At 47.4% G+C, this 18,807-nt stretch overlaps 1 protein-coding gene across 1 annotated transcript in view; it reads left to right on the top strand.

Moving 5' to 3' along the window:
* Positions 1-18,807, top strand: part of NOS1 (nitric oxide synthase 1) — a 207,583-nt gene that overhangs the window by 151,603 nt on the left and 37,173 nt on the right. Inside the window, exons 12-19 of the mRNA XM_054527663.2 lie at positions 494-595; positions 3,128-3,322; positions 4,712-4,797; positions 8,082-8,226; positions 9,536-9,640; positions 10,211-10,269; positions 12,623-12,724; positions 14,759-14,875. Of these exons, the coding sequence (XP_054383638.1) occupies positions 494-595; positions 3,128-3,322; positions 4,712-4,797; positions 8,082-8,226; positions 9,536-9,640; positions 10,211-10,269; positions 12,623-12,724; positions 14,759-14,875 (911 nt within the window). The remainder of the gene's footprint in view (positions 1-493; positions 596-3,127; positions 3,323-4,711; positions 4,798-8,081; positions 8,227-9,535; positions 9,641-10,210; positions 10,270-12,622; positions 12,725-14,758; positions 14,876-18,807) is intronic.

The raw sequence follows: 18,807 nt of genomic DNA, 5'->3' as shown, positions 1-18,807 counted from the left end.
ACTCCAGCCTGGGTGACAGAGCAAGACTCCGTCTCAAAAAAAAAAAAAAAAATTTTGAATGAGTGAGTTCATTAGTCTGTGAATGAGTTGATTAATTAATTAAGAAATTCTTGTCCAGGCAAGCTGCCTCATGCCTCTAATCCCAGCACTTTGGGAGGCCAAGGCGGGCGGATCACTTGAGGCCAGGAGTTCGAGACCAGCCTGGCCAACATGGTGAAGCCCCATCTCTACTAAAAATACAAAAACTTAGCCAGGCATAGTGGCAGAACCCTGCTACTCAGGAGGCTGAGGCAGGAGAATCGCTCGAATGAAGGAGGCAGAGGTTACAGTGAGCCAAGATCGCGCCACTGCACTCTAGCCTGTGCAACAGAGTGAGACTCCATTTAAAAAAAAAAAAGAAAAGAAATTATTTCATGCCACTAGCCCTGTCCCTCTTCAATCTGAAATCCAGAGATACCCCAGCCTGTATATCTGTGTTTCCTTCCTCTTTCAGGAAGTGGCCAAGAAGATGAACTTAGACATGAGGAAGACGTCCTCCCTGTGGAAGGACCAGGCGCTGGTGGAGATCAATATCGCCGTTCTCTACAGCTTCCAGGTAACACCAGGGCCCGCACCACCAGGGTCAAGCTTCAAATGGGAGTTCAAACCTTTCAGAGCCTTGATGCAGAGGATCAAGAGACCTCACTGCCAGACACCACCTTTGCGGGGATTGTGTCCATGAGTATGGTCTAGCTTCCATCCTGCATGCCCTCCTCTTCAGTGTGGATCTTGGGTGGGGACCATTTGATGAAGAGATGAACAGATGGTGGCAGGGGTAGGGGAGTGTTCTGTCTTGTTGCTTAGAGTTCTTTAGAATTCAAACAAGAGGCATCCTGTCTGTCTTGTCATCTCTTAGAGCCTCAGACTATCACATAACAGAGACAAATACTCTTCAACATCATCAGAAACATATAGGCTCCTAAATAAATGCATGAGGCTGTGCTAAATGGCAATATAGCAGGATGGCTGGAAAATGTATCAGCTAAGCCGCAACACTTTTTTCTTTTTTTTTTTTTTTTGAGATGGAGTTTCACCTTGTCACCCAGACTAGAGTGCAGTGGCACAATCTCAACTCACTGCAACCTCCACCTCCCGGGTCCAAGCAATTCTCCTGCCTCAGCCTCCTGAGTAGCTGGGATTACAGGTGCCCACCACCACGCCCAGCTAATTTTTGTATTTTTAGTAGTGATGGGGTTTCACCATGTTGGCCAGGCTGGTCTTGAACTCCTAACTTCAGGTGATTCACCTGCCTCAGTCTACCAAAGTGCTGGGATTACAAGTGTGAATCACACCTGGCCACCACAACACTTTTGAGAGCCAGAGGGGGACACTAGTAATAACTATGCCAGGACAATGGGCATCAACTAGGATTCTCCTGGGCCAACCAGGAGATCTAGAAACTAGAAGTTGCTCTCTATAATAGGGACCATCATTGTCCTCTGGGGGCTTCCAGTCTAGGCAGCTAGACCCCCATAGATGCACGTGAGAGGCACACACAGCCAGCAGAATGAATGTGTTAAATCAAGCCATGGATGGATAGGAATCGAAGCCATAGGTTCCCATGTCAGATGTGGATGGAGTGGGTGCACTGAGGAATGTCAAAGGGAAGGGACAAGTTGAGACAGGGCAAGAGGGAAGGAGGCCACCTCCCTTCTCTTTTAACCATGGAGAATGAGGTTTCAGGAGTGTGGCCTGTGGCCTGATGGACGATATGAAGTCTGTCAAGCCAGAGACAACAGGGATGTAATTGAGATGAACAATGAAAACTAGCCAGGCGCCATGGCTCACACCTGTAATCCCAGCAGTTTGGGAGGTCGAGGAGGGTAGATCGTTTGAGGTCAGGAGTTCAACAGCAGCCTGGCCAACATGGTGAAGCCCATCTCTACTAAAAATACAAAAATTAGCCGGGCAGTAGTGGCATGTGCCTGTAATCCCAGCTACTCAGGAGGCTGAGGCAGGAGAATCACTTGAGCCTGGAAGGTAGAGGTTGCAGTGAGCCGAGATTGTGCCACTGCACTCCAGTCTGGGTGACAGAGTGAGACCCTATCTCAAAAAAAAAAAAACAAGAAAAAAAAAACCTAAAAGAAGTCATTATACAAAAAAGATACTTGCACACACATGTTTATAACAGCACAATTTGCAATTGCTAAAAATGTGGAACCAACCGAATTCATGGCATTCGCAGCAACCTGGATGGGAATGGAGACTATTATTCTAAGTGAAGTAACTCAGGAACGAAAAACCAAACATCGTATGTTCTCACTCATAAGTGGGAGCTAAGCTATGAGGACGCAAAGGCATAAGAATGACACAGTGGACTTTGGGGACTAAGGGGGAAAGGGTGGGAAGGGGTGAGGGATAAAAGACTACAAATTGGGTTCAGTATATACTGCTCGGGTGATGAGTGCACCAAAATCTCACAGATCACCACTAAAGAACTTACTCATGTCACCAAACACCACCTGTTCCCCCCAAAACCTATAAAAATTAAAAAATATAAAAAGAAAGAAAAAGGCTGGGCATGGTGGCTTACACCTGTAATCCCAGCACTTTGGGAGGCCGAGGCGGGTGGATCACGAGGTCAGGAGGTCAAGACCATCCTGGCTAACACGGTGAAACGCCATCTCTACTAAAAATACAAAAAATATTAGCCGGGTGTGGTGGCGGGCGCCTGTAGTCCCAGTTACTCAGGAGGCTGAGGCAGGAGAATGGCGTGAACCCGGGAGGCGGAGCTTGCAGTGAGCCGAGATCACGCCACTGCACTCCAGCCTGGGCGACTGAGCAAGACTCTGAAAAAAAAAAAAAAAAAAGAAAGAAAGAAAGAAGGTGGGGGTGGGATGGGAGAGAGGAAGATTGGCAAGATCAACAAGAAAAATGTTAAAGACACGATGGCACCCAACAAAGACTTTCTCCTGAGTCTAAGTAGAAGGACTGGACAAGAAATGCAAAGGGAATCACCATCTCACTTCATGCTGCTCTAAACCATCTCAGGGACCACCCTTTGGGAAATGCTGCTCTTTGGGGGAGGGAGTCCCAAAATACCCCAGCTTCTCCTACCTCCTGACCTCTGTCCCCTCTCCTCCCACAGAGTGACAAAGTGACCATTGTTGACCATCACTCCGCCACCGAGTCCTTCATTAAGCACATGGAGAATGAGTACCGCTGCCGGGGGGGCTGCCCTGCCGACTGGGTGTGGATCGTGCCCCCCATGTCCGGAAGCATCACCCCTGTGTTCCACCAGGAGATGCTCAACTACCGGCTCACCCCCTCCTTCGAATACCAGGTCCTTCCCTGTCCCTGCCTCTTTTCATATTAAGTGTCCTGTATCTGGTGTGTGTCACATTGAGGCTCATTTCATCCCAGGCTAGCGCTCTGGACACTCAATAGCCACATGTGGCTGGTGGCTACCAGATTGCACAGCACAGGTCTAGCTGAAAGAACAAGAGAGACTATATGAGGCCAACATGATCACTCATGCCTATAATCCCAGTGATTTGGGAGGTTGAGGCGGGAGGGTGGCTTGAGGCCAGGAGTTTGAGACCACCCTGGGGAATATAGTGAGACCCCCATCTCTAAAAAATTTTTTTTAATTAGCAGACTGGGCATGGTGGGTCACACCTGTGATCCCAGCACTTTGGGAGGCCAAGGCAGGTGGATCACCTGAGTCAGAAGTTCGAGACCAGCCTGGCCAACATGGCGAAACTCCATCTCTACTAAAAATACAAAAAATTAGCCTGGCCTATGCCAGCTACTCAAGAGACCGAGATGAGAGAATCACTTGAACCCAGGAGGTGGAGGTTGCAGTGAGCCAAGATCAAGCCACTGAACTCCAGCCTGGGCAACAGAGTGGGACAGAAAGAAAGAGAGAAAGAGAGAGAGGGAAAGGGAGAGGGAGGGGGGAGATGGGGAGGACGAAGAGGGGGAGAGGGAGAGAGGTAAGAAGGGGAGAGGGAGGGGGGAGGTGGGGAGGACGAAGAGGGGGAGAGGGAGAGAGGTAAGAAGGGGAGAGGGAGAGAGGAGAGAGGGAGATGGGGAGAGGGAGAGAGGGGGAGAGGGAGAGAAGGGGAAGGAGGGAGGGAAGGAAGGAAAGGAAGAAAGGAAGGGAGAAAGGGAGGGAGGAAGGAAGGAAAGGAAGGAAGGAAGGAGAGAAGAGAGAGGGAGAGAGAGAAAGAAAGAAAGAAGAAAGAGAAAGAAAGAAAATAAGAAAATTAGCTGAGTGTGGTGGCACACACCTGTAGTCCCAGCTATTTGGGAGGCTGAGATAGGAGGATCCCTTGAGCTAGGGAGTTCAAGGCTGCAGTGAGCTATGATCATACCACTGCACTCCTGCCTGGGCAACAGAGTGAGACCCCTGTCTCTTAAGAGAGAGAAAGAGGGATGAAATGAGAGTGAGTCGTCAGGGGTCACAAGAAAAGAGTTTGAGAGGGACTGGGGTCTGAGGGGAAAGAGCTAGCAGGACACTGCCAAGGCCGGACCACCCACTGGGCAAGGACCCCCCCACCCCGACCAACCTGCATCCCTTGCCCCATGGTGGTCACCACTGGGCAGAATTCTTCCCTTCAGAGGCCGAGGGTCAGGCAGTCACAAGCCCCAGGTGGTCCTGAGCATCCCCAGCAGGAGCCAGATGCCCTCACTGCAGTGAGTGACCATAGCCCTCTCCTTCTCTTCCCAGCCTGATCCCTGGAACACCCATGTCTGGAAAGGCACCAATGGGACCCCCACAAAGCGGCGAGCCATCGGCTTCAAGAAGCTAGCAGAGTAAGTTTCCTGCAGTGGGCAGGTGGGGCCGATGTGCCCTCTGACCTCTCTGTAGGATATGATTTCTTCATCTTCTGCAGCCGCTTGTGCCTTCTTTGCCTCTGAGTCTGAGCTGTGAATGTCATTCCAACTCTTCTCCTTCTCAGCCTCACTTTCCTCACCCCGGTTTCCTAAATTCGTGTCCTGGGGGCAATGGTGTGTTGGTGAACCAGCCCTCCTAATTAATAGTAATAGTAATAGTAATACCTTGATTTTCATGTTTGCCAGTTTCCATGATGTAAATATTCCCACTATGACCAATTTCTTTTTTTTCTTTCTTTCTTTTTTGAGATAGGGTCTGTTCCCCAGGCTGGAGGGGTCTCACTTTGTTGCACAGGCTAGTCTTAAACACCTGGCCTCAAGCGATCCTCCTACCTCAGCCTCCCAAAGTGCTAGGATTACAGGCGTGAGCCACTGCACCTGGCCTAGGAAGTCACTGAACCCAGAATAGGGAGGAGCTGGAGTTAGTTGGCTCCAGCACACTACTGCCTGGAGAGCACTCTCGTTCAGGGCTGACCCTTAATTTTACTCATTCATTCATTTACTCATTCATTCATTCATTAGTTGGGTGCCGCGGCACACACCTGTAGTCCTAGCTACTCAGATTCTGTGCTAGGCACTATGTGAGGCTTCAGGGGGATCATGGCAAGCTACAGAAACGCTGTCCCTGCTGTCATGAAGCTCACAGCCATTCCTTTGTCAAAGAATCAACAAATACAGTAAACATGGCAGCTGTGGAAGGTACCATCGAGGAATGGTTCCTGGAAATAATAATGGTTCACGGAGTTTGGGAGGTCAGGGAGGGCTTCCTAGAGGAGGTGACAATTGAGCTAAAGAATGAGATTAACAAAGTTTAAGCAAAGAGGGGAAGGAAGCGGGTTATGGCCTGAGACTACTGAGGAGTGATTTTCCTGAAGAATGCCTGACCAGCCAGGGGACCAGCTGACAAGTAGGGTGGGGTTAACTAAGTTGATTTAATGGGGATGCCAGCCTTCTGCCCAAAAAAAAAAGAGAACCCTACTGATCCACTTACCAAAGACCACTGTTTGGAGCTAACTTTTTGTCAGAAGACACTACTCTGTTTCCTCAGCTCCCTCAGGTCCAGAATTCTCTATGTATGATAACTAGTTGTACAACAGGTGTCATCTAAGCCATGGGCCCCAGAGACAAGACACTGGTGGATCTTGCAGGGACCCAAACCTAGGTCCTGGCTCCATTAATAGAGCCCATAGAATCAATCAATCTTTCTCTCTCTCTCTCTCTCCCTCTCCCTCTCCTCTCTCTCTTCTCTCTCTTCTCTCTGTTCTCTCTCTTCTCTTTCTCTCTGTTCTCTCTCTTCTCTTTCTCTCTCTCTCTCTCCCTCTCTCCCTCCCTCTTCCTCTCTCTCTCCCTTTCCCTCTCTCCCTCCCTCCCTCTCCCTCTCTCCCTCCCTCCCTCCCTCTCTCTCCTTCCACCCTAATCCCATCCCCCAGCCAAGCAAGAACACATCAGCAGCCACCATTTCCCTAACAAGAATATCTCAGATGTTCTCAGGGAGGGCAATTGTTGGCTTCAGTTCAGCTCCACTGTCTCTGAGGGGAAAGGGGAGGGAGAAATCTAAAACATTAATTGCACTATTAAGTTTTGGATATTAACAATGGGAATTAATTATAGATGCATCTTTATGCTCAAATTATTCAAAGGGAACCCTCCAGGTACCTTTTATTCCTTTCTGTTTCTTCCCCTTAGCTAAGTCTTCCTGCAGCGTGGGCGGTTTCCCTGATTCTAAAAAATAATGAACTTAACGTCGATAATCCCAGGTGGGGGAAAGTTAGCGATTTGTCTGCGCTGAGATTTCTAGTTACAACAGGGAGGCTTGTTAAGGAGTCGCGCCCGGGTATTTCTGAGCCTCTGGCCTGTCTGCTACATGCCCCTGGAACTCGCCCTGCCCGGTAGAGCAGAAGGAAGAGACACTGGTTTGGGCTTCTCTGTTTAGCTAGAAAGAGGCTGGATTTGACGTTCAGACTCCCCAGGGTCTCAGGGGCAGCATCTTTTAAAATTCATAACTTCTTTTATTTCTTTTTTATAGAGACAAAGTCTCACTCTGTTGACCAAGCTGGTTTCAAACCCTTGGCCTCAAGTGATCCTCCCGCCTCAGCCTCCCAAAGTGCCAGGATCACAAGCATGAGCCACTATGACCATCCCATAACTTCTTTTGATAGATATTTATTTAGTGCCTATTGGGTATCAGGCTCTGTGTAAGACCCTTGACATGCATTGCTGAATAAATCAGACCTCGTCCTTCCCTTGTGGACCAATAAACCTCTAAAATCCCATCAAACTCAATGTCTGGTGACTTATTCGTGATTCATTTCTCTCTCTCTTTCTCTCATTCACACATGTGCATACACGCACACATTAGAATATGAGCCCCGTGACAGCTGCATGCCATAGCTATGTTCTCTGTGGTCTCCATTTCCTATAACAATACTGACACATAGTTAAGCACTTAATAAATAGTTGATGAATGAAAGAGAGAGGAAATGGATGAACGATCATCTTTTGAGGCAATGCTTGGCAAACCAAGGTTCTTAAGTCTGGGATCAATCAAGTAACAAGCTAACAAAACTAACTACTCCTTTTAACTCATGACTAATTGCTCTGGTGGGATTTTTTTTTTTTTTTTTTTTTTTTTTGAGGCAGAGTCTCACTCTGTCGCCCAGGCTGGAGTGCAGTGGTGCCCAGTGGTGCGATCTCGGCTCACTGCAACCTCCGCCTCCTGGGTTCAAGCAATTCTCTTGCCTTAGCCTCCCAAGTAGCTGGGACTACAGGCACACGCTGCCACTCCCGGCTAATTTTTTTGTATTTTAGTAGAGACAGAGTTTCACCTTGTTGCCCAAGCTGGTGGCAAATTCCTGAGCTCGGGCAATCCACCCGCCTCAGCCTCCCAAAGTGCTGGGATTACAGGCGTGAGCTACTGCGCCCAGCCTCTGGTGGGATTTAATAAAGGATTTAATATCCAGCATTATCTCTAGAGAAGTTAAAAAAATAAAATAAAATAAAGGATTTAATAATACTTTAATAACACGGTGCTTAAACACAAGGGCTTCAAGTGCCTCTGAGGAAACCCCTGAAGCCATCAAAGATCAAGAGAGTTCTCTTCTGTTATATTTCATGGATCCCGGTTCTTGCACGAAAGTCCCAATCCAGCAACTTCTCTCCCCTTTTCTGTTTCCCATTTTTCATCTCCATCCTCTTCCCTCCAGAGCTGTCAAGTTCTCAGCCAAGCTGATGGGGCAGGCTATGGCCAAGAGGGTCAAAGCGACCATCCTCTATGCCACGGAGACAGGCAAATCGCAAGCTTATGCCAAGACCTTGTGTGAGATCTTCAAACACGCCTTTGATGCCAAGGTAGGTGGGGGGTAGCCCTAGCTCCGCCAGCTTCTTATGGTAAATTAAGGCAGGAAGGGGAGAGAGGGAAGTCAACAGAGAAGAAGCCTTCGGCAAAGGATGAAAGCACACCTGACAGTGCCTATCAGCTCACATACACATGTGCATAAATTTCAGGGGACTGTGATATCCCTGTCCCCATGAGTCCAGGAGTCACAAAATGAAATTCCCCTCTTTAGAGCAAAATGTTAGAGGGTTTATAAGAAACCATTCTGAGGTCAGTTTGGGAAGCTTTGCCTGAAGTACAGCTCAATGGTTTTTTGTTTTTGTTTTTTTGTTTTTTTGTGTTTTTTTTTGAGGAGTCTCAAGGCTGGAGTGCAGTGGCGCGATCCCGGCTCACTGCAAGCTCCACCTCCAGGGTTCACGCCATTCTCCTGCCTCAGCCTCCCGAGTAGCTGGGACTACAGGCGCCTGCCACCACGCTCGGCTAATTTTCTGTGTTTTTAGTAGAGACGGGGCTTCACTGTGTTAGCCAGGATGGTCTCGATCTCCTGACCTCTTGATTCGCCTGCCTCGGCCTCCCAAAGTGCTGGGATTACAGGCGTGAGCCAGCGCACCCGGCCAGCTCAATGGTTTTCCTTGCTGTGGCAGGACTTCCCAGAGCCTGTAATCTATAAGCATGTGTTCTAATCTCCAAAAGAGGCGAGGACAGAATATAGACGTTTCCCAAACGTGTTTGATCGTGGATCGCTTGTTTTCATGGAGCATCTCAGGAGACTGGGATTTTCTAGAACCTATTTTGAGAAATGTTGCTCAGACGATGATGAGACAGAGGGCAATCATCTTTCCAGAAGGCAGATATCTCAGACTTGTTTGGCCAGGTGCTCCACACTGCTGGGTGGAGGATTAGAGAGGAGGTTGAGAAGACTTAGTCAGCTCTAGCCAGATCATTCCCAGCCTAACTGGGGTCAGGAAGAATCCAAGACCAGTTGACTATAAGAATCCCACGGGATTCCATCAAGCTGTGTTTCTAGTGTCTGCCAATCTCTTGAACCATTGCTCCAGATTCTCCACAACCCTTCAGGCCACAGTGACCGTAGCAAGGTCCCACGCTACCAAAAAGCGTTTAGTTCTACCCACTTGAGCCCACTGAAATACTAACACCCGAGATCTTTCGGTTCTCCTTCCAAAGGAGATGACCCAAAATGACTGACATTTTTCCTTTCTCTCCTCTTCCCCTTCCCCCATCGCTTTTTGTCTCTCCCACCTCTTTTCTCTCCTCATCCCCTTCTTCCTCTCCCCATCCTATACCTGTGCCCCGCCCACCTAGGTGATGTCCATGGAGGAATATGACATCGTGCACCTGGAACATGAAACTCTGGTCCTCGTGGTTACCAGCACCTTCGGCAACGGAGATCCCCCTGAGAATGGGGAGGTGAGATGAGCTTTTACCTGTTCAAGAGTGTGGTTCCATCATCGGGAGGACGTGGGGGCCAAGGTTGAGACTCTTCCTACACCTGCTATTCAGTAGCAAACCCTCCCAGAGCCTGAAAACCAGTAATTTCCATTTGGATCCAAGATATACAAAGGTTGGGCAATTCCCAGTACTCAGTCTACTGGTGTCCACTAATTAGCAAGTCCCTGGTGAAAATATTGTCACCTAAGTGAGCTATTTGTTTGCAGTGGCTGCTCCTGTCATGAGCTTGATGTCCCCTGATGTAGATGAGGGACGTGGGGACAATATTTTTATAGAAGGAAGGCTCCAAAGGGAAGTTGTGTGCTGGGGGTAGGGAGTCCACACCTGTAGTCGTTTAAATAGCAGGTGTATCCACTGTGTCTGTAACCCAGGCATTACTGTCCAGCCTGAGCCCCTGACCACTCCTGACATCCTGGCCTCCGGGCATCAGTCTCCTCTTTGACAGCCAGGACCCCAGACCCTGAGTGCCCGACCTGATTTCTCATGTACTAAGATGTGCTAATTTCACCCATATGTTTTGGCCTCCAGAAATTCGGCTGTGCTTTGATGGAAATGAGGCACCCCAACTCTGTGCAGGAAGAAAGGAAGTAAGTGAATGACCCCTCCGATGTCACCCGCCACCCCCTGAGGGTAACTGGACATTGACTTTTGGCACCTGGGGTTCACATTTGAGTTCTGGATGGTGGCTGTAATCTGAAGTCCATTTGTGATGGGTCTTAGTTGTGAGGTGTCTGCAGTCTACTGGGGCCAATATTTTGGTATCTGAGTCACTTCACAGCCTTGTGCCTCAGTTTCCTTTTCTATCAAATAGAGATTATAGCACCTACCTTGACTTTCTAATTAGTAAGAATCAAATCACAAACTAGATGTAAAAGCACTGTGTGCTGGGCGTGGTGGCTCACGCCTGTAATCCCAGCACTTTAGGAGGGCGAGGCAGGCGGATCACGAGGTCAGGAGTTCGAGACCAGCCTGGCCAACATGATGAAACCCCGTCTCTACTAATAATACAAAAATTAGGCAGGCGTGGTGGCACATGCATGTAATCCCAGCTACTTGGGAGGCTGAGGCAGGAGAATCGCTTGAACCTGGGAGGCGGAGGTTGCAGTGAGCCAAGATCGCACCATTGCACTCCAGCCTGGGCAACAAGAGCAAAACTCCATCTCAAAAAAAAAAAAAAAAAAAAAAAAAAAAAGCACTGTGTAAATATTGTTCTTATTCTTTTTCCCTCTTTGGGAACCTACATTCAAATCAGTGTAAGGCAGTCAGCCATGGTAGCACACACCTGTAGTCTCAGCTACTCTGGAGGCTGAGCCAGAAGGATCACTTGAGGCCAGCCTGAACAGATCTGTCAAAACAAAAAAAAGGTTAAAATCAAAGAATGGAACTTCTTTCCTTGGAAGCTTCCTGTCTGATGCTCACAGTGAAGTTGCAGCTAATCTAGAAGTTGAGTTCAAAAGATAAGATACCTTGTAAGACAAAACATACCTGTAGTCAAAAATATGTTTGTAATGGAACTGCATCTAATGTGGGATTGAGTTCTAAAGGTATTTGGTAAAGTAAAAAAGCATCTAATCAAACTTACCATTGATGGCTGGGCGCGGTGGCTCATGCCTATAATCCTAGTGCTTTGGGAGGCTGAGACAGGCGTATTGCTTGAGGCCAGGAGTTCAAACCAGCCTGGGCAATATAGCAAGATCCCATCTCTACAAAAAAATTAAAAATTAGCTGGGCGTGGTAGTGTGCACCTGAAGTCCCAGCTGCTCCAGAGGCTGAGGCAGGAGGATCACTTGAGCTCAGGGGGTTGAGGCTACAGTGAGCCATAATTGTGCCACGGCACCCCAGCCTAGACAACAGAGTAAGACCCTGTCTCTAAAAAATAAAAATAAAAAAATTTTTTTTGAGATGAAGTTTCGCTCTTATCACCAAGGCTGGAGTGCAATGGCATGATCTCGACTCACTGCAACCTCTGCCTCCTGGGTTCAAGCGACTCTGTAGCCTCAGCCTCCCGAGTAGGTGGGATTACAGGCACACGCCACCATGCCTGGCTAATTTTTGTATTTTTAGTAGAGACAGGCTTTCACCATGTTGGCCAGGCTGGTCTCGAACTCCTGACCTCAGGTGATCTGCCTGCCTCAGCCTCCCAAAGTGCTGGGATTACAGGCATGAGCCACCGCACCCTGCCAAAAAAATTTTTGTTAATTACCGTTGAAAAGCCCTTGCATCCCCCATAAGGTATAGGATACGCAGTGTGTGCACACTGAGCTGCCTTTCCATGAGGCCAACTCAGTATTTGCTCCAGCGTGGAGCAAGCAGATCCCTGTGTCTTAAGGAGAACATCAAATGCTCTAGCTGGCTGGTGTTTTTTGGCTGTGTTAAGCAGAAAATCCCTTCTGAGGCCAGGCACAGTGGCTCATGCCTGTAATCCCAGCATTTTGGGAGGCTGAGGTGAGAGGATCACCTAAGGTCAGGAGTTCGAGACCAGCCTGGCCAACATGGTGAAACCCGTCTCTACTAAAAACATAAAAATTAGCTGGCCATGGTGGTGAGCGCCTGTAATCCCAGCTACTCAGGAGGCTGAGGCAGGAGAATCACTTGAGCCTGGGAGGCAGATGTTGCGGTGAGCCAAGATTGCACTACTGCACTCCAGGATGGGCGACAGGGTGAGACTCCATCTCAAAAAAAAAAAAGAAAAACAGAAAATCCCTTCTGATTTTCTTTGTGCAGAGAACATGCTGCCATATTCACATAAGTTTGATACCCAGGAGACTGACTGTTGCTGAGTCCTTTGTGGTCAGCCCTCGTTTTACGCCCAACTCCAGCATCTTAGTCCTCATTCTCCCTACCTCTCTCCTTCCCACCCCATCCTAGATGGCCTCCCAGCAGGTTCCCTCTCACCCCTCCTTCAGGGAGAGATAGGGCACCATCGATTCTCCCCTCTAGGTACCCGGAACCCTTGCGTTTCTTTCCTCGTAAAGGGCCTCCCCTCCCCAGTGGTGACACAGAAGTCCACGGTCTGGCTGCAGCCCGTGACAGCCAGCACAGGTAGAGTGTGCATGTGTGTACACGCAGGTGTGTGCGAGCGTATGCATGCACGCCCAATGCCTGAGCATCCCAGGCCACACATCTAGGTCTCAAGGAGACCCGAGTTCTAACCTGGGCTGTGTCACTAACTCACTAAGTGACCTTGAGCATATCACTTAACCCCTGTGGGCCTTGGTCTTTCTCATCTGCCAAATGGGGAGAAATTAGCTCTGCCCCGCCCACTTCTGTGGCCTATTGGCAGGGTCAAAGGGTAATAACAAAAAGGAAAGCATTTGAAAAAACCTCCAACCTCATACAAATGCACGTGCTGTTATTTTTACCCACAACCATCAACCATTCCTCCCACACTAACAACACAGCCACCCCCTGATATATTGCATGACTCAATGTGAGACTATTTTAGGGCAGAAAATACACTTACATATATTTAGAACTTTCCTGATGCTGGAGCGAAAACTTTAAAGAACATCCAGCTTAGAAACCCTGCTGCCAGAATGCACAATTTCTTTTCTTCTTTTTCTCTTTTTTTTAAATTTTCTTATTTCTTTTTAATTTTTTGTAATTAGATTTGTGTGTTGGGTTTGCTTCTTGAGTTTTGGGTTTTGTTTTGGAGTTTTGGGTTGCTTGTTTGTTTGGTCTCAGATTTTTTGTTTGTTTCTGTTTGTTTTGTTTTGCCTTGCCTGAGAGCACAACTTACCACTTTTAGAGGAAAATGGAGAAATTGGATTTTTTTTTAATCTCAAGGTTCCTAAGCCTCTCATGCTGAGATTTGAGTCCCGATGACATCTTCCTTCACCTTCAAAATAATTTAATTAAAAAAATGTAATCTCTTTCCACGCCAGGCGTCAGTGCTGAACATTGTTCATATTTACTTGAAATGTAAAATTTGACAGAGCCCTGAAATGTCTAAGGACCATAACTTTATGGAAGGACAGTATTGAATGGGATACTCCAGCACTGTCCAGAAGAACTTTCTAGAGAGATGTAAATGTTCTGTATCTGTGCTGTCCACTATAGCAGCCACTAACCACACGTGGCTCTGGAGCCCCTGAAATGTGGCTGGTGCAAGTGACACCCTGCTATGACCCAGTGGTTCTCAAAGCTGAATGCACACCAGAATCACCTAGGGAGGTTTGCAGTGTACCAACCACATTGACTTGTATTTAACTCAAATTAATTTAACTTTAGATAGCCACACTTAGCCAATGGCTGCCATCTTGGACAGCATGGTCTAGTTTCTAGCTCCTTAAAGTGAAGTCTGGAGACACTGGCATCTCCTGGGAGCTTGTTAGAAATGCAGAACCCCAAGCCAGGTCCCAGAACTACTTAATCAGAATCTGCATTTTAATGAAATCCCAGGATGATTCTTGTGCACATTAAAATTTGAGAAACAGCCGGGTGCAGTGGCTCACACCTGTAATCCCAGCACTTTGGGAGGCCGAGGCAAGTGGATCACCTAAGGTCAAGAGTTTGAGACCAGCCTGGCCAACGTGGTGAAACCCTGTCTCTACTAAAAATGCGAAATTAGCTGGGCGTGTTGGCACATGCCTGTAATCCCAGCTACTTGGGAGGCTGAAGCAGGAGAATCACTTGAACCCGGGAGGCAGAGGTTGCAGTGAGACGAGGCGGCGCCCTTGCACTCCAGCCCAGGCGATACTCTGTCTCAAAAAAAATTTTTTTTTTTTTTGAGAAACAAGAAAGCATGGTCTCATGGTTTAGGGGAGTAGTTAGTTCTGTTCCTGACTTCTTATTGATTAAATCATTTTAACTTTATGGGTCTCAGGTTTCCTGAGTTAGGCATGGCCAGAAACCTTTTTATTACCAGTAAGACCGAGTGCAGATGAACAGTTACCACTGTGGCGGACATGAGTAAGTTGGTAGATTATAGAAGAGGCTGTGGGAGTGTTATGGTTTGACTCAACATACAAGAGAAGGCCCTAGAATCAGGACTGGTCACTTGAAGATCCATCAAGGGTGTTGACCTCAGGAGGGAGCTCCAGGCCAGAGCTCACAGGTTCTCTTTGGTTTTGGCAGGAGCTACAAGGTCCGATTCAACAGCGTCTCCTCCTACTCTGACTCCCAAAAATCATCAGGCGATGGGCCCGACCTCAGAGACAACTTTGAGAGTGCTGGACCCCTGGCCAATGTGAGGTGAGCAAGGGGATAAGGGGGTCGGGGGGTCAGGGAAGACTAAGGCTCCTGGGGAGCTTGACCTAGTTACAAAGTGAGCTCTTCATTGTGGGGAGGTAGTCTCCCTTCTATGTCCATTCACTTCTCATAAAACCAGCTGCATCCTGGCTATCTGGGACCCCTCCCACCCATTAAGTCACATTGTCTGGTCTCCCCGTGCACCATTTTTTATCCTTTCTGTGACTTCTTTTCATGTACACACTCCCTCAGAGCCCCATTACCCAAGGTTCACCCCATTGTTTGTGCTGAAGGGTATCAATCCCTGGCTATTGCTCAATGAGCTGCCTTTCCTGACAGCTACGGTGTATACTTAACAGAAGCTTCTGTAGACACCCTGCTGTGACCCAGTGGTTCCCAATCGTGGAGGCTCCTCAAAATCACCTAGAGAGGTTTGCAGCATACTAATACAATAAACAAGACCCATCTCCAGAAACTCTGATGGAATTGATCTAGAATTGGGCCCATGTGTTGCTTTTTTCTTTAAGTCTCTCCAATTGACTCTAATGTGCAGTCAGATTTGACAAATACTGCCCTAACCTCACATTATCTCATGGCATAGTCACATACTATGAGATAATTTTAGGAAGCGCGTGGACAGATATTTTATATTACAATAGTTGTGTATTCAGTTTAATGGGTTCTTGGAAGGAGAGAAAAGTGGGATGTCAAACCCTTGGTTTCGTGGATATTGATCAAGACAAGACTGATGTGAGTTGCCCTGTAGGAAGAACCTTCAAGCCTGGCCACAAATCTCTCAGACCTTCGCTAACTGAGCCTTCTCCATAATTACTCAGAGCAATGCTTAGTAGATGATATAGATCACTGGTTTGCTAGCTATTGAAATATCTGTTATGTCCTCCAGGACATTTTAAAATAGGCTTTACGTTTTAAAGCAATTTTAGGTTGACAGCAAAATGCGCAGAAAGTACAGAGAGTTCCCACATCCTCCTGTCCCTACACATGCACAGTCTCCCCTCCTATCAGCATCCCACACCAGAGTGGTGCGTTTGTTAGAACTGATGTACCTACAATGACACATCATTATCAGCCACAGTCCATAGTTTACTTTAGGGTTCACTCTTGGTGTTGAACATTCTATAAGTTTTGACATCAGTACTTTTTTCAGCTCAACATTGAAACGTCAGTTCTGGAGTTTGACAGTCAGACCCATTTTTCCCTTATTAAATCTATCATGGCAGGAGTTGGCAAACTAACACCTGTGAGCCAAATCCAGCCTGGTTACTGCGTATATTTTACAACCCATGGGCTTATAATGCTTTTCTTACCGATGAACATTTGTAATTAGTCTGATGGTAGAAAACATTACCTTTGAGCCCCAAAAAAGAAAATGTTATTATTCTCTCCCAAAAAATGAATTCCAGTCTTCTCATAGTAGACCTGTGTTAAAGTATGCTTAATTATTATTATGTTTTTAATTTTATCAATTGAGAATGTTCAGGAATTTGTTTTCTTTCTTGTTTTGTAAGTACCTACATAATAGCTTCAATTTTGCTTCTTGGCCCTGTAAGCTTAAAAATATTTGCTGTCTGACCCCCACATATAAAAAGTTTGCCAACACCAGGTACAGTGGCTCATGCCTGTAATCCCAGCCCTTTGGGAAGCCAAGACAGGCAGATCTTTTGGGCTCAGGAGTTTGAGACCAGCCTGGGCAACATGGCAAAACCCGGTTTCTACCAAAAATATAAAAACTTAGCTGGGCATGGTGGCATGCACCTGTGGTCCCAGCTACTCTGGAGACTGAGGTGGGAAGATCGCTTGAGCCTGGGAGGCAGAGGTTACAGTGAGCCGAGATGGCACCACTGCACTCCAGCCTGGACGACAGAGCAAAACTCTGTCTCAAAAAAAGTTTGCCAAGACCAGGCATGGCAGCTCATGCCTACCATCCCAGCACTTTGGGAGGCCAAGGTGGGAGGATCACTTAAGCCCTGGAGTTTAAGACCAGCCTGGGCAAGATATTGGGACCCTGTCTCTACAAAAAAAAAAAGAAAAAAATTAACTGATTAGCTGGGCATAGTGGCACATGTCTTTAGTCCCAGCTACTTGGGAGGCCGTGGTGGGGGGATTGCATGAGCCTAGGAGATCAAGGCTACGGTGAGCCATGATCACATTACTACTGCATTCCTTGAAATCATAAGCTGAAGATTGTGATGGAAATGTGACTAGAAGTAACTGTAGTCTAGGTCCTCAGGCCCACCAAGAAGAATATTAATGAATCAACCGCCTGAATCATCATCTGTTGGTGAACACAAGAGTTGGGAGCCTTGGTTCATTGGGGCTACTATACCAAATACCATAAACTGGTGGCTCGTAAACAACAGAAATTTATTTCTGACGGTTCTAGTGGCTGGGAAGTCCAAGATCAAGGTGCCAGCAGATTCAGTGTCTGGTGAGGGCCCACTCTCTGGCTCATAGATGGTGCCTTCCAGCTGTGTCCTTACATGGCAGAAGGGAAGAACTCTGGTCTCTTCAGCCCCTTATGAGGCACTAACCCCATTCATGAGGCTTCACCTTCATGACCTAATCATCTCCCAAAGTCCACTAATACCATGACATTGGGGGTTAGGTTTCAACCTATGAATTTGGGGAGCCACAAACATTCAGACCATAGGAGTGATGAGCTAGTGAGGAAAAATTAAAAGCAAGTTCAAAAACACAAATGAGTGATTGACAGTGTCAGTGGTAATTGAATATGGCAGACATCACAAACATAAATCACAGAGATTCAGGAAACAACACCTTAACCAGAAGGCATGACTAGTGCTGGAAGTTCCCAGATCTGCACTGGGCTAAGGCTGAGGCAGGTGGCTTTGGGTAGGGTTTCCCTTTCCTATCACCCCTCCAATCAATCCACACCCAGTTACCATCTCTGTCTACCTGTCAGGCCGCCACCCTGCAAGAAAAGGGTAATGTTTTTAGATCCAGGAAGATCATTGGTTAAGAGTAAATGACAGGCTGGGCACAGCGGCTCACGCCTGTAATCCCAGCACTGTGGGAGGCCGAGGTGTGTGGATCACCTGAGGTCAGAAGTTCGACACCAGCGTGACCAACATGGTGAAACCCCATCTCTAACAAAAATGCAAAAATTAGCCACGCGTGGTTTTGAGGGCCTGTAATCCCAGCTACTCTGGAGGCTGAGGCGGGAGAATTACTTGAACCTGGGAGGCAGAGGTTGCAGTGAGCCAAGATCACACCACTGCACTTCAGCTTGGGTGACAAGAGCAAAACTCTTTCAAAATAAAAAAAAAAAAAAAAAAGGAGAAGTAAATGGCAAAATGCTATCTAATCCCACATACTTTATTTGGAAAGGCTCTGGAATTCTAGGGGAAGGAGGGCAAGGAAAAAGAGGAAGATGAAATGATACAATATGAGTGGATTTGAGGGAAGTGGATATTAACAAGGTACATTAACTTTCACCTGTGAGGCACCTGGACCCACCCCAAGTTCATGCTCCAATGCTGGAGGGTGCCTTTCCAACTTCTCCTACCTTCTTCCTTCCTTCCCATCTCAATCTGTTACCATTTTGTCCCCATCGTCCTAAAAAAGAGATTCAGGGGCAGGGTCTGATCCTGTATGGAGTAGGTTAAGTAGCCCCACTCCGTGGTTTATCTGAGGTGACAGTCTACAGCAGAACACTGACCTTAAAAAGTGGGGCAAGGTGGGGTGTATTTGTCCCATTCGTGAACCTGTTGTTCCTGTCCCTGTGAGGTCTAGACCTACAGCCAAGACCAAGTTCTGGAAATGTAGCAGAAAGTGTCTGAAGGACTGTATACCAGCCCTACAGGAGCCATCTAGGACACAGCCCTCTATTTTCCATACTTCAGTCAAAGTGTCCCCACCTCAACATAGAGAAATAGCTCATGAATTTGACCCCA

Source organism: Pongo abelii, chromosome 10, assembly GCF_028885655.2.
Source record: "Pongo abelii isolate AG06213 chromosome 10, NHGRI_mPonAbe1-v2.0_pri, whole genome shotgun sequence".
Taxonomy (NCBI): Eukaryota; Metazoa; Chordata; class Mammalia; order Primates; family Hominidae; genus Pongo; species Pongo abelii.
The sequence above is the reverse complement of the archived record's forward strand: the minus strand, read 5'-3'. Positions and strand labels throughout refer to the sequence as shown.